The 15,008-nt window shown below is 48.1% G+C and overlaps 1 protein-coding gene across 3 annotated transcripts in view; it reads left to right on the forward strand.

Annotated features, from left to right (window-relative positions):
* Positions 1 to 15,008, forward strand: part of AP3B2 (adaptor related protein complex 3 subunit beta 2) — a 412,426-nt gene that overhangs the window by 380,344 nt on the left and 17,074 nt on the right. For all 3 annotated transcript variants that reach the window (XM_086959194.1, XM_086959192.1, XM_086959193.1), the window contains exons 24-25: positions 3,734 to 3,818; positions 5,187 to 5,284. In XM_086959194.1, coding sequence (XP_086815320.1) covers positions 3,734 to 3,818; positions 5,187 to 5,284 — 183 coding nt within the window. The remainder of the gene's footprint in view (positions 1 to 3,733; positions 3,819 to 5,186; positions 5,285 to 15,008) is intronic.

The raw sequence follows: 15,008 nt of genomic DNA on the forward strand, positions 1-15,008 counted from the left end.
TGGTAACTTTACGAGTTAGTGCATAAGCTCCAGATAGCACAGATTGGAAACACGGTGTGGTGGTTGCTGCTATGTGCTTTAAGTGCTTCAGTGTCTGGAGGTAATGCACTAGAAACGACTGTGTAATTCACGTGACCTCATTGAGGTATATGCACAGTGCATATACTTTGTAACTTATGAGTTAGTGCATAAACTGAAGACAGCACAGACGAGAAACATGGCGCGGTGGTTGCTGCTCTGTGCTTTATGGACTGCAGTGTTTCTAGGTAATGCACTAAAACGACTGTGTAATTCCCTTGACATCAACGAAGCAGGCTTGCAGTTCTGATCTGCGTCAGTGCGCTGTTTTTATGGCAATGCCCATAAAAGGTGAAAATAAAGTTACACACAAATGAGTTGGCCTTCTTGGTGCTCCCAAGATGTGAGGGGCTTCCCTACCTGGGGCACTATCTGTTCAGCCCGCAAGCTCCTCTGGCACACAAGGGACATGATGGCTTTCAGAGAATTCATGGATTTGTGCGGCTAAACATCTCTTCTGGTTCGGCTTGTGCAAATAGAACTGGGATTAGAAGGCCACATGAGTATCATCCATTAATTATGGCCGGCAGGGCGCTCAGATACATCTATTTCAAGGTACAATGCATCGATCCACGCTACACGAAACCTACTCTCATCTTTCAGCGTCAAGCATCGGAACGCGCTGGCTCAAATGTATGTATTCCCTCGCGCTCGCTTGAAAAGTCCCGCAAGCACTATTAAAGAGCCTGCTCCAATCAGCAATGGCACATTCGCAAACACATCCACCTAGCTAGCAGATTTTAGCATAATACATATGTTCGTGGTTTCTTGGACCGAAAACGATGTATTCGAGTTTGCTGTTGTGACAGAAATAAAAAGAACCACTGAGAACTATCCTATCACTTCCCAAATTACGGCACTTTCGTCGGTATTGAGAGATTTTTACACAATGGCAAAAATGAGGGGACATAAGTATGTAATAAAACGGGGATTTTTCTGTTCAGCGTGACCAAGAAGTTATTTATTGTATGTAAGTTCTTATTTACAGCTAAAAGAAATTGTTTTTGTGGAGAACTTATTCACGGGTGATTGTTTTTCATCTTTGGAAAGCATTCGTGGTTTTACCATCTGCTTGTTAGAGGCTGGCTAGAAGCAGCCAAGTCTGGCTTAAAAAGTGCAGTAAATGCCTGGTTTGTCCAAGTAGACGGACACAAAGCTTCGAGTTAAGAGAGAGCAGGCGGGCATTGCAGAGCCCCTGCCTGCGCCCTTCATCAGAGGTCTGGGATAACAAGCAGCCACAAAAGTGAACGCAACCGCCATCTGTTTCCAATTAACGCTACAGCGAGACAGGCAAATGTAAACAAGAGTGTGCGCGATAATTGGAAACAGATGGCGCAGCAGCTCGCTCCCGCAAGGTGGATGCTGTACAAGCATGAGTACTCATTGGAAACATTGCAGTACATGCACGAGTTTTCCAAAAAAGTACAGACCAATTCCAAGAGGTTATCTCCTAAGCAGCGCTTGCGCGCTGCCTAGGATCAACCTAATATTATGAGAGGATGTCTTAAAGTACGCTTTATTCCACCTTCACATTCTCCTCAACTGAGGAGAAAGCATTCAACATTCCAGTCCTTTATGATGGAGTCTACCAACAAGGGAGAGGGGTACAAGAAATATACCAACAGTACAGTACAAGAAACATCATTAACTTAAAATGAACTTTCTTTAAGTATCTGGTGATCTGGATCGCCCTTCTCCCCGAGCTGGGCTGGTCCCTCAACGTGGCCCCCTTGGTTAAGAAGGCTAAGGAGGACCTCCTCAAATGGAAAGCGCTGCCTCTGAACCCCCTGGGATGGTGGCTCTGTTTAAAATGATGATCTTCCCTAGGTTCCTTTACGTCCTGCAGAACACCCCCTTCTGGTTTTCCAGGGTCTGGTTTAGGTAACTGGATAGTCTATTCACTAAGTTTCTATGGAGAGTAGGACAGGCCTGGGTGGCTCGGTCTGTTTGTCAGATTCCCTCATGATAGCGGCATGGGGATGACACACCTATATCTGTACTTTCTGGCGTACGCCTATTAGTGGTACATGATTGGTTTTGTGGGGGCTGGTCGGATCCAGCCTATAGGCTTGAATTGAGCGAACTGGGGATTACAGACGTCCAAGCCATGCTGTATTGGGACCCCACTACGAACCAACTACCTGAGGTGACGCGCTCCGTGTTGCTGGCATGGCGGCCCTCGCTCCGAAACAAGGGGTGGTTTGGGAAACTAACCCAGTGTACTCTCCTTTGGCAGGGGGTTTGGCTTTGGGAAGTCAGTGGGTTGTGGGATTTAAAACTTGGGATCTTATTGGTATCTCCCAATTAAAGGACGTGTGGGTGAGGGGACAGATATTGTCCTTCCAAGAACTCCAAATTCGTTACTCCCTACACTCCCCCCAGCTCTATAAATATCTGCAGTTGAGACATGCCCTCCTCAAGCACATCGCGGGCGACAAAAGGCTCCCCGAATACAGCCCTACCGAGGCTCAGCCGCTAATGGGCGACTTGGGCAAGGGGGGGGTCTCCCAAATTTACTGCACCATTGTTAACACTCCCACATCGCTAGACAAGTTACGGGACCAATGGGTGGCCCCCTTGATGATGTAGACTTCATGTGATGCCCTTATGGCCCCCAGAATAGTCACTGTCTCTGCCAAACTCAAGCTGATTCAATTATATTATTTACACGCTGCCCTCTGCGCCTGCAGCGAGCGGGTTTGCCCTCAGATGCGTTGTGTGCAAGATGTAGGCATATCCCGGGCGATTTCATCCATATGGTTTGGTCATGCCCCCACTTGGGGCAGTTCTGGTGACCCATTGAGGGTGAGTTAACGGAGGTATTGGGCTGGGAAGTACCTCACGACCCACGTCACTCCTTGCTGGGGATCACTGACGGAATGGATGGGTCCAGAAATGATAAGTTGTTCTATAACCCAGCTATGATGGTGGCCAAGCGGGACATTGCGACGGCCTGGATAAACCCTGATCCCCCTACCCTGGAGAAGTGGCGAAGAGGGGTGGACTGGTGTGCGACCCAAGAGAAAGCCTTGTATACAGCTAAGGGGCGTGCCAGGAAATATCGCAGAGTGTGGGGGAAATGGCTGGGGGCTGTGGAAGGTCCTGACTGACCAGACTCAAGCCTTCGCTAGGTATTTTTATGGGGCTCATGATTGGGGGATATAGTGATGATGTGAATGAACTTATATCTGTGATTTCCGTGCTTTAGCTGATTTGTTTCTATGTTTTTAAAATCAATCAAATTTGCTTATCAAAAAAAAATTAACTTTACATATTAACTATTATTCAAGATTATAGCACTAACCTTCTCTGGAAGCATGAGCAGTATAAATAACCAAAATTGTTTCTTAAATCACCATGTAAGTCCTGTAATAGACTATCCCCGAAGCTATGAAGCATAATCCGACTTAATTGTTATTTTATCATTGTAGATAACTCAAAAACATCCTCCAGATGTGCAGTGCTATCCTATGCAAAGTTTCAGGAAAGTCTATAAGCATAAAATGACTTGAGAGGCAGGGTGCATGCCACTGTTCTAGTATTGATAATGCTTTATTTTAGATTTTAAGCAATACTTTGTGGAGGTTCTACCGATGAGAAGCAGAAGTAATCGCCTCTGTTATCTCAGACTAATGAATTGCCCCTTTTCTTTTAGAATCCTTGGCATGTGGGGAAAGTGCCACTGCCATTATGGGTATCGACTTCTGCGACTCTACCCAGGCTGCTAACTTCCAGCTATGGTATGTTGTGATCTCTGCTTCTCAGTGACCTAAGAAACATTGTTTTATGTGTTGTAAATTGTCAACATCCAATGGTGGCAAAATCCTTGTAGTACACTTTTATAACAGAGGGAAATAGTTTAAGCAGAAGTGTATCAACGCTCATAATAGGACATACCATAGGTCCCTGAACTCTCGTTAGTGCAGTAGGTCAACACCTCTGCCAAATAGAGGTTTGCTAAGAAGTGGTCCAACACTGGATAAAACTGTGAGGAGCTGCAAGGCTCCTGGGAGCTGCCTCACAACTCATCGGACCACTAAATGCTGAGATCTACGGATGAGTAGGGAGGGTCGCAGCGTTTACCGTACCATCCTCAGAGAGTGTAGGGGTGGCTATCCAGCTCTGTACTTACAAGTAGCAAAGAGAGTGCGGCACAGATGTTAAGTCACCTGCTGCTCTGTGGTCCACTACATCTAGTGTTCCACAGGGGCGCACAGCACTGCCCCCTTTTGTTTTTTATTTGATAAAACTTCTTCACCCTTGGGCCTTGTGAGCTGAGGGCACACACTAAGCCATTCTCTTGTACACCAGAAGAGGGTAGTGGCATTTACTTCCCCGCCTGTGGGCAAGGTGGAGGTGATAAATATAGCATGCAGTTAGAAATCCGCCCAGCACTTGGGCAATGTAAGGGGCATAAATGTAGCCTGTACACTTGTGCAAAGCGGGTAGTAAGGTCTGCTTTTTTTCCCGGGGGAGGAGTTGATCTATCACCCTACCTCTCCTTTGCCCTGCAAAGTTGGAGGAGGTTGTATTTTTCTTCTAATCACTTGTGATGTTGGTACATATCGGGAGTGTTTAAAAATAACCTCACCTATCGTTGTTATTGCCCCGGGTTGCTGGAGGGGGAAGTTAGGAGCCCTAGCTCCCTGCCTTGCCTCAGGGATGGACATGTCCTCCTATCCCCCTCGCCTGCCCGGTGGCGGTGGGACAGAACAGAGGTGCTTCTTTCCGTCACCCGCAGTATGCCAAGTGCTCGGTAGGAGTGCGCCCTGTCATCCTCTCAATCGCCCCCCCCCCCCACCCCTATGAAAGCTTCCAGTAGTGGATTCATTGTAATAATGGCAAACATTCAAAATATCCAACTCTGCCAAAGTGCATTCCACCTTTTTAATCTTTTGAGGCTGATCAAAGAAATGCCATAAAATAATAATATTACGGTGCTCTAGAATGGAAACGTATGGGTCATTAGGTAATACATTAAAACGTGTTTCACTTATCATTATTATTATTATTGTTACTCCATCTGTCCTATTTTCGTAGTTTAATTTTGTACCGTGAAGTCATTTTTGTCAGGGGTTGACCATGTGCCTATTTTTTTTCCTTTCTAGCACTCTCACCCGGCAGTTCTATGTATCCATCCAGCCACCTGTTGGAGAGCTTATGGCACCGGTATTCATGAGTGAAAATGAGTTTAAAAAGGAACAAGGTAATTTTCAGGACACAAAATATCCACGTTTCCTTTCAGTCTGACAGGCTGGTGGGATGAGTGATTTCGAGCAGAGAATGGGCTATTACTCCCCAGCACATTTTGGACTGTGGAAGTCCTTAGACCAAGGAGCCAGTGTGAAAAAAGTCCTTTCCCTGCAGAGAGTATTCTATGGAGTCCCAAGGTTTAGATATGAGCTAGCAGCATGTGGATCAATCTGGAAAGATGCTTCTAAAGCATTTTTTGACAACTGTCTCTATCATAAAGACTAGCAATTTTATTTGAGCTGAATTACCGCACCTGCAACCCCCATCAATGGCCCATTTTGGTGTCCTGTTTTACCACTGGAGGATAACTAGACTCTGCTAATATTCAAGCCAACATCGTGTTTTATTAGTTATATTTCATTTCAGATTTCTCTGATCTAATAGGCATACTTCCTTTCAGATTTCACTAATCATTGACATTATACACTATTTATAAATGTTTCCCGCTTTTGCGTGAGGTGTTGCATTTAACACCTTTTAAATTCTACACTGGATGCTTCAGAGAAATATTTATTACATGATGCTTCTGTAGCTGAATAGTTTAGCTGCCATCTGGCCAAGCCATCCAAAAGTGAGCAAAATTATGTATTGAAACATGAAAGGGAAAACATCTGCTAATGATATCAATAATGGAGGAGTGAGGCACTTATTCATAGAACCTAGAAATCACTGCCAATGGCACTGAAGTCTTTTTCTACTCATACATTTTGAATAAGTAATTCAGAAATAGGGAGTCTGGTACCCAAGCGGTTTTAGAATTCAACCAGAGAATTATTTGACTATTTTTGGCATAAGTAGAACATATAAAGTCAGATGAGCAGGTTGATATTAAACAGTATTAGTTATAGTGAGAGACACTTTGAGCCCCACGGATAATTGAGTGGCTCCTGGAGGTAAAGTGGTAAGTGGACTGTGGCAGCGTCCCTACCGCTTTTTAAACTTAAGCGCTTCTGCTCGCTTGCTTAGCGGCGCGTGAGCATTTTACTGTATGCTAACATTTTAAATTGTCACTTTTTTCCCCTCACCTGGCTGGGAAGCACAGCGCGTTGGCAGCGTGTTGTGTGTGCCTTTAGATTTTAGCTCGGCTGAGCTTGCTTGACTGCTCACGGAGGACTGGACTCGCCCCTCCCTCCCGCCTCGGTCTGACGCCGGTGATTAGCGCCGTTTGTGCAGAGGGCGTGGAGGGTCCGAGCCAGGCACTTCCGGTTAGTGAACTGCAGCGCTCTAGTGGCTGGAACGCTGGGGGGGATATAAGGCACCGGATTCAGGAGCCTTGCGTGGTAAGTGGACTGTGGCAGCGTCCCTACCGCTTTTTAAACTTAAGCGCTTCTGCTCGCTTGCTTAGCGGCGCGTGAGCATTTTACTGTATGCTAACATTTTAAATTGTCACTTTTTTCCCCTCACCTGGCTGGGAAGCACAGCGCGTTGGCAGCGTGTTGTGTGTGCCTTTAGATTTTAGCTCGGCTGAGCTTGCTTGACTGCTCACGGAGGACTGGACTCGCCCCTCCCTCCCGCCTCGGTCTGACGCCGGTGATTAGCGCCGTTTGTGCAGAGGGCGTGGAGGGTCCGAGCCAGGCACTTCCGGTTAGTGAACTGCAGCGCTCTAGTGGCTGGAACGCTGGGGGGGATATAAGGCACCGGATTCAGGAGCCTTGCGTGGTAAGTGGACTGTGGCAGCGTCCCTACCGCTTTTTAAACTTAAGCGCTTCTGCTCGCTTGCTTAGCGGCGCGTGAGCATTTTACTGTATGCTAACATTTTAAATTGTCACTTTTTTCCCCTCACCTGGCTGGGAAGCACAGCGCGTTGGCAGCGTGTTGTGTGTGCCTTTAGATTTTAGCTCGGCTGAGCTTGCTTGACTGCTCACGGAGGACTGGACTCGCCCCTCCCTCCCGCCTCGGTCTGACGCCGGTGATTAGCGCCGTTTGTGCAGAGGGCGTGGAGGGTCCGAGCCAGGCACTTCCGGTTAGTGAACTGCAGCGCTCTAGTGGCTGGAACGCTGGGGGGGATATAAGACGGATGTGTTGTCGACAGCGCAGCGGGCGAGCGCAGCGGGCGCGACGAAGGCGCGCCGGAGTTGCGCCAGAGTTAAGCCCGTCTGCGCCCGTCCGCGGCCGACTGCGGCCCAGGGCCACTACCTCTGCCTCTCCCTCCTGTCAAGTCTCCTGGAGTCGAGATGAGTTACTTCTCCTCCGAGGGGAGCTATGTGGGCTTTGCCCCCATAGCATTGACGCAGGGACAAATGTGGGCTGCAGCCACTGCGAGTACACCTTTAACACCGGTAAGGCGCTAACCGCTGGCCAACATACTTTGATATGTGGCCTATTAAATGTTCGTTCCTTACGGAAACACTCCCTTGATATCCGTGACCTCCTTACGGGGAAACCATGGGATCTTTTATTCCTTACGGAAACGTGGCTGGATCAGGACTCCATGCCGGAGATTATTGAGGCCATACCTGAAGGTTACTGCCTTCACAGGCTAGACAGGCCACGTGGGAGAGGGGGCGGTATAGCCATTGTTGTGCGGCAAGACTATCAATGTCAGCTCGATCGCACTGCGATCGATGATAGTGAAGCTGGCGTCTTTTCCATTTCCATTAATGGCCGCTTCACCCTGAAAGGCTTGTTAATCTACCGTCCACCAGGCTCTTCCACAGCCTTTGTTGGAAAGCTAGTGGAAGGTGTTACTGAGGCCGCCCTACGCTCGGATAAATATCTGGTCCTAGGAGATCTTAACTTACACCTAGATACTCCCTCGGACAGAGTGGCTAGCGAGTTATGCCACACGATGGCTAGCCTACAATTCGAGCAGAAGGTATTATCATCTACCCACAAGCTGGGTCACCTTCTGGACCCAGTTTTTGCTAACTGGAGCCAAGTGAATGCCCAAGCACCGATTCCCATTGCTTGGTCCGATCATTTCCTCGTCCCTTTTACCATCGGAATACAGGGACCCCGCCCCGATGACCCTCCCGCTGATAAACATCCTAGGCGCAGATGGGCAGCATTCTCCCTGGCCAAATTCAATCGGGCACTTACCGAGAATGGTCATCCTGGGGGTGACGGGGTTGATGAAGTGAATTTCAACCTGGACCAACGCATTTTGGAAGCCTTGAATCAGATGGCACCTCTGGGTATGTCGAAACCAGGCGGCCGAATACAACGGTCGGCGCCCTGGTTCAATGAGGACCTGCGTACGGCCAAGGCGGCATGTAAACGCGCCGAAAGGAAATGGAGGATCGCATACTCCATGCAGGCCAAAAACGGTTACACTGACTGTAGACGTGCCTATCACATGTTGATTAGGAAAGCTAAATCATCATATTATTGCAATAAAATCGAGGAAGCTAAGCAGTCCACCAAGGAGCTTTTCTCTATTTACAAAACTATTGCAATAGGAAAATCCGTCTCAGCACCAGAAAAACTTTGCACTACGGAGGGCTGTAATCGTATTGCGGAGTACTTTGCAACCAAGGTCTCCAATATATATAATTCCTTCCCCCAGAGGACAGATAGTGGCATTGCCCTCTTGGAATTTCCAAGAAGGGAAGGGGAACATCGGCTTACCGGGTTTGTTACCCCCTCCACTACGGAGCTTCTTCGTATTTGTGGATCTATTAAATCCGGTTCCCCCAGAGACCCGACCACTCCCAATCGGCTCAAGGACAGCCTGCCAGTGCTAGAGCCTTATGTGCGTCAGCTCTTGGACACTTCCTTTGAGTCGCAAGTGGTCCCGAAGGCCTGGAAACAGGCAGTGGTACTCCCCCTGCAAAAAAAGGCAAATGTTAGCTTTGAAAAATTGGAGAATCTCCGTCCCATTTCCCTTCTCCCCTACATGGCGAAGGTGGCGGAAAAAATAGCCAATATACAACTTATGCAGTTCGTGGAGAGGGCTTCGCTACTCCACGACTCGCAATTTGGCTTCCGTCCCCGTCACTCGACGGAGTCTGCTCTCCTCGTGGCGGTGGAGGCACTCAGACAGGGAGTTGACGAGGGCCAGACGATGGCACTGATCCTCTTAGACTTAAGCGCAGCATTCGACACTGTAGCACATTCCATCTTGCTACAGTGTCTGAATGGAGGTGGGGTGACAGGAGCTGCGCTTGGGTGGATTAAGTCCTTCCTCTCTGAGAGGTGCTTCCAGGTCAGACTAGGTGAGTGTTACTCTAGGGAGATTGAGCTGGGCCAGGGCGTCCCACAGGGTTCGTCCCTGAGCCCAACCCTATTCAACATTTATGTCTCCCCCCTAGCGGCCATTGTGGAGGGCTATGGCCTCCGCCTGGTGTCCTACGCCGATGACACGCAATTGGTCATCTCCCTTTCGCGCGCGCCCGGTCTTGCGGCAGACATTTTCAGGAACTGCATGAATGATCTCGCTGCCTGGATGTCTGCCAACTGTTTAAAGCTGAACGGGAGCAAGACCGAGGTGCTCGTGGTGGGGGGTGTACCGTCGGCGTGGTCGTCGGCGTGGTGGCCACCGTGTTTGGGGGAAGCTCCCGCACCCTGCCGTGAGGCTAGGAACTTGGGCGTGTGGCTCGATAGGGACCTCACCTTTGGCCCACATGTCGGTCGGGTGGTGGGGGTATGTTTCAGTGTTCTGAGAACCCTTAGGAAAGTTTTAGATCTGCTTCCTATTTCAGCGCGTCAGACGCTGGTGCATGCCCTGGTCACCTCCCGACTTGATTACGGGAATCTACTTTATCTGGGGGCCATCGGCAGGGTCATTGGTCGTCTGCAGGTTCTCCAAAACGCGGCAGCACGGCTGGTCCTCAGACTCCCTAGGAGGGCATCTGCCAAGCCAGCCCTGCGAGCGCTCCATTGGCTCCCTATTGAGAGGAGAGTGCAGTTTAAGGCCCTTGCCACCTGCCACCGTATTCTGAATGGCAAGGCACCTCTCCCGCTTCAAAGCCTTATAGCTTACTATGAGCCTACACGCAGCCTTCGGTCCTCACAGACCGGGCTGCTAAAAGTACCTAGAATTTCTAAAGCTCGCATGGGAGGCAGATCCTTCAGATACCTTGCCCCCAAATGTTGGAATAATCTGCCGCTGGAACTTCGGCTTGAATCTTCCGAAACCCAGTTTAGGAAAAAACTTAAAACTTATCTGTTTCAGTAGGTAGCTTGGTTGGGAGGAGGGGGGACAGTTACTCCACTTGCCATAGCGCGGGGACACGCCAGTGGCGTAACCAGGCGCTTAATAAATCTCCAATAATAATAATAATAATAAAAGGAGGACATTGCCTGATGACTTTGTACGTGTACCCAATATACAGTGATGCACAGAATCCAGGTCAGAGAAAGGTCCAGCAGCTGCCCTAAAGAAAGGTTATCCAGGTTAGTTCTAAGAGTTGATTTAGTACCTCCAGACCTAAATCAAACCAGTCAGTTAGGAAATTCCAAAGATTGTCAATTACCCATCCTCTCCTCTGACTTTTTGCTCTGAAGCTAGTTTGTCTTCATCAAGGAGACGTGAAATAGGCTGCATGTTGCTAGATCAGTGCTATACAGAGATTTAGGGAGTGGTAATCACAAAATTATCTCTGGATAAGAACAGTATGGCGAAATTGATTGTGACAGCTATCTGAGGGTTAGACCGGTTATTGAGTTAAGGTTGCTCTAATTGATTATTGTTCTCAGTTAAGCAAATAAACATTGTATTGTTAAACATTGAGGTTATTTAATTGCTTAATTATCATTAAGTCAGATATATGGTCAGACAACATATGTGTGGATTCCATGGTTGAAGAAGGATATCTGGCTTTGCTAGCTCTTTATTAAAAGGAATAAGGCTGGGCAACGCCAGTATGTTTCGTTTTGTTGACCTATTGGCTTTGTCAATACATTTTTGCCAGTGTTGCAGCATTGGGGAGCGAGGATGGGCGCGATACATCACCACGCATGAGGGCGCCCATAGAAGGAAACAGGTCCATATATATTTTTTACTGCTCCAAGATGGTGGGCACTACTTGAAACGGTACATTTTAGAAAATGTACTTCTATTTGTGAATGCAGAAGAGGCCTGGCAGCAAATGGCAGCCGCCGGGCCCTCTTAAAAAAAGTAAAATGAAAACAATTTGTAAAGGAGTATGGGGGTTGGTGGATGAAAGCAATGGTGAGTGAGTGGAGAGCGAGAGAGCCCCGGGGGCGTGCACAAAAGTGCTTTCTGGAGTGCAGAATACACCAGTAGCAATGGGAGATGCAAGACCCTGCAAATAATTTTAATTAAAGCATTTTTAGGTCGAAGCCTAACAGACTGTATAGCTGTCTAATTTGCTTTACGACTACTTCTAGGCATTCTGAAACCTTCCATGGGAATGCATTCCGCCGATTCCTTGCTATTGGCTGTGTGCTTGCTTTCTGTTTGCTGGCTTTATTTAAATGACAATTCTGCAGAGCAGCCATGTGAGAGAAGAGGGTTTAGAATGTTATTTTTATTGCACACAGTAAAAAGGAACTGTGCTGATATTTCAGAATATATCAGAATTACAAGTACAAATGAAGCACATTTTTTTGTAATTCTGAAGTGTGGTGGAAACAAATATTTGAATATCATCAAAACACATCAATACATTCAGTGATTACATTATCTCACATTATCGTCTCTGTGCAGTAAAACTGTATGTCTTTGCAAATGTAATGGTCATTTCAATTGAAAATGTTTTATCTGTAATGGCAGTGCACTACTACACTATGCATAGCACTCACTACCCACTCCACTATATAGCACTCCACTGTACAACACAGCACTCTACTACGTCGCTCCACTCTACTCCCCTCCCCTCTAAGACACTCTACGACACGCCACTCCACAACACGCCACTCTACTCATCCACTCTCTGCCCCTCCACTCTACATCCCTCCACTCTACACCTTTCAATCCACAGCACTTGGCCCACTCCACTCTACCCCAATCCATCCTACTCTACTCCAGTCTACCCCAATCCACTCCAGTCAACCCCAATCTACCTCACTCTGCTTCACTGCAATCTATCTCAATCTACTCCACTCCAAACTACCCCAATCCACTCCATCTAATCTACCCCACTCAGTCTACCCCACTCTGCTTCATTCTACCCCACTCCAATTTAAACCAATTTACCCCAATCTACTCAATTCCCCACTCCAATCTACCCCACCCAGATCCAATATATCCCATTCCACTCCATTTCAATCTACTCCACTCCACTCTAACTCCAATCTAGTCCACTCTAAACGACTCCACTATGATCCAGTCTACCCTAATCTACCCCACTCCACTCTAATCTTCTTCAGTCTATCCCACTCAAGTCTACCCCATTCCACCCTAATTTTCTCGCCTTAATTTGTCTATCCTACTCCAATCCACCCCATCTACCCACCTCCATTCCACCCCAATCTACCATACTCTACACCACTCTAATCTACCTCACTCCTTTACAATCTACCCCACTCCTTTACAATCTACCCCACTCCATTCTTTTCCACTCCAGTCGACCACACTCCACTCCAGTCTACCCCAATCCTCCCCACTCCTCTCTTCCCCAGTCTGACCCACTCCACTCCAATCCACCCAACTACACCCCACCCCAATCTACACCGCTGCTCTCTACCCCACTCGACTCTACCACAATCACCCCCACTGTTATCTACCCCACTCCACTCAAGGCTACCCCAATCCATTGCAATCTACCCAACTCTAATCACCCGATCTACCCCTCACCAATTACTCCACTCATGTGTACCCCACTCTACCCTAATCTACCTCACTCCACTCCAATCTACACTATTCACCTCCAGTCTACCCCACCCCACTCCAATCTGCCCTATTCCACTCTTCCCCAATCGACTGACTCCACTCCAATCTTCCACAGTCTATCCCACCCTAATCTACCCCACTCTAATCTATCCTACTTCTATCTACCCCACTCCAGTCCAATCTACCCAACCCCAATATACTGTATTCCAATCCAACCAATCTACCCCACTCCACTCCAATCTACCCTGCTCCACTCCACCCTAATCTACCCCACTAAACTCCAACTACCCCACTCTATTCCTACAATGTACCCCACTACAGTCTACCTCACTCTACGCCAATATACCCCACTAAATCTACCACACTCTACCCCACTCCACTATACTCCCATGTACCCCTTTCAACTATACTCCAATCTAACTCATTACAATCTACCCTGGTCTACCACACGCTACGCCACTCCACGCCACTAACAGCAGCCACACTGCTGTACAACATGGCCAACACACTTTGTCAAAGTCAAGAAACCCTCTGCAGACCCTTCAGCACTCGCCAACTATAAACCACTCTCTATTATACCATTCACGGCCAAGGTCGCAGAGAAAATCTTTCATAAATGTCTTAACAAATGATTCGACGACCACCAACTCTTCAACACTATTCAGTCTGTTTTCAGGCCCATCCACAACACGGAAACTGCCCTCATTGCTGGCAAAGATGGCATCCACATGACTCGGAACAGAGGAGACGCAGCACGTCTCCGCCTCTTGGACCTCTCTGCAGCGTTCGACAAAGTCTCCCTTAGTGTTCATAACACCTTGTGATCAAGTATCTTCTCCCAATTCTTATCACATATTTCTCGACCAATGCCCTCTGCCCACCTACGTCTATAATGTGTGTGACGTCTATCTTGGTCATGTGGAGTGCTGATTTGTTAAACCAGGAGACCTGTTTACGGCCATGCCCAAAGGTGAAAAGGATATGTGACACCGCAAGCATTCGCGGTTCCCTATTTCCTGTGTTCCAAAGTGCCTATAGTGTATGCACCACTCCTGTATTTACCAGCAACTGCGATTTGGGTTAACTTCCTTCTGCGATGAGTGTTTCAAGAGTTTTCAGCTTCCCTTCCTCTTAGCAGTCTCCTACCGTGAGCAGATCCGCCTGCATCCATGCCGAAAACGTATGCACTGTGAAGTAACCACCTCTACCAGAAGGGAGGCTGATCAGAGGGATTGCCTGAGCATGGAGGGAACTGCTGGGCTCATTTGGGTAATTTCCGCCTTGAGTCTAACGCTATGTTGAGCATCTTAGGAGGACGATCCAGGTAGGGTAGAAGCTGTAATGAGAGAGCCACTTGGGCACCCTCAAATCTCTGGAGTGCATAGCCCCCAGCTCCTCCATCTGGCGTCTCACCAGCCAGTGGGTTAGCCACTGGAATTGGGACGTCATTCGGTACAGGTACTCCAAGACAACCCTTTCTAAATGTGTGCTGCATGATCTGCATGAGACCCGACGTCTACTCCCGTCCGAGATTAAGTTCCTCACTGGCGTGTCTAGTGACTGAAACCAGGGCCTGGGTAACCAGATGAGAAAGACGGGCAAACAAGTAGAGCACCCACAGCAAAACTATCATTATCATTGAGGAGATCCCTCTCCCCGACCCTCCTGATGAATAATCTCCACAAACTGCCCATTGGTCAGAGCGAACAGCAGTGGCGACAGAGGACAACCCTGTCGGAGACCGGTTCCTACCTCGAAGGCCTCCAATATGTTCTGCGCTAGTTTAACCCTGGCCCATGCCCAAGCATATAGATGTCTTTTTCACTAGTCCCACTTCGGTCGCAAGTTCATGCAGGGCATCATTGCATGCATATATCGCCACTGGAAGGTTTCAAAGGCTTTTTGGAGATCGACAGAGAGCGAGATCAACCACCGCCATCTC

This window comes from Lissotriton vulgaris, chromosome 2_2, assembly GCF_964263255.1.
Source record: "Lissotriton vulgaris chromosome 2_2, aLisVul1.2, whole genome shotgun sequence".
Taxonomy (NCBI): domain Eukaryota; kingdom Metazoa; phylum Chordata; class Amphibia; order Caudata; family Salamandridae; genus Lissotriton; species Lissotriton vulgaris.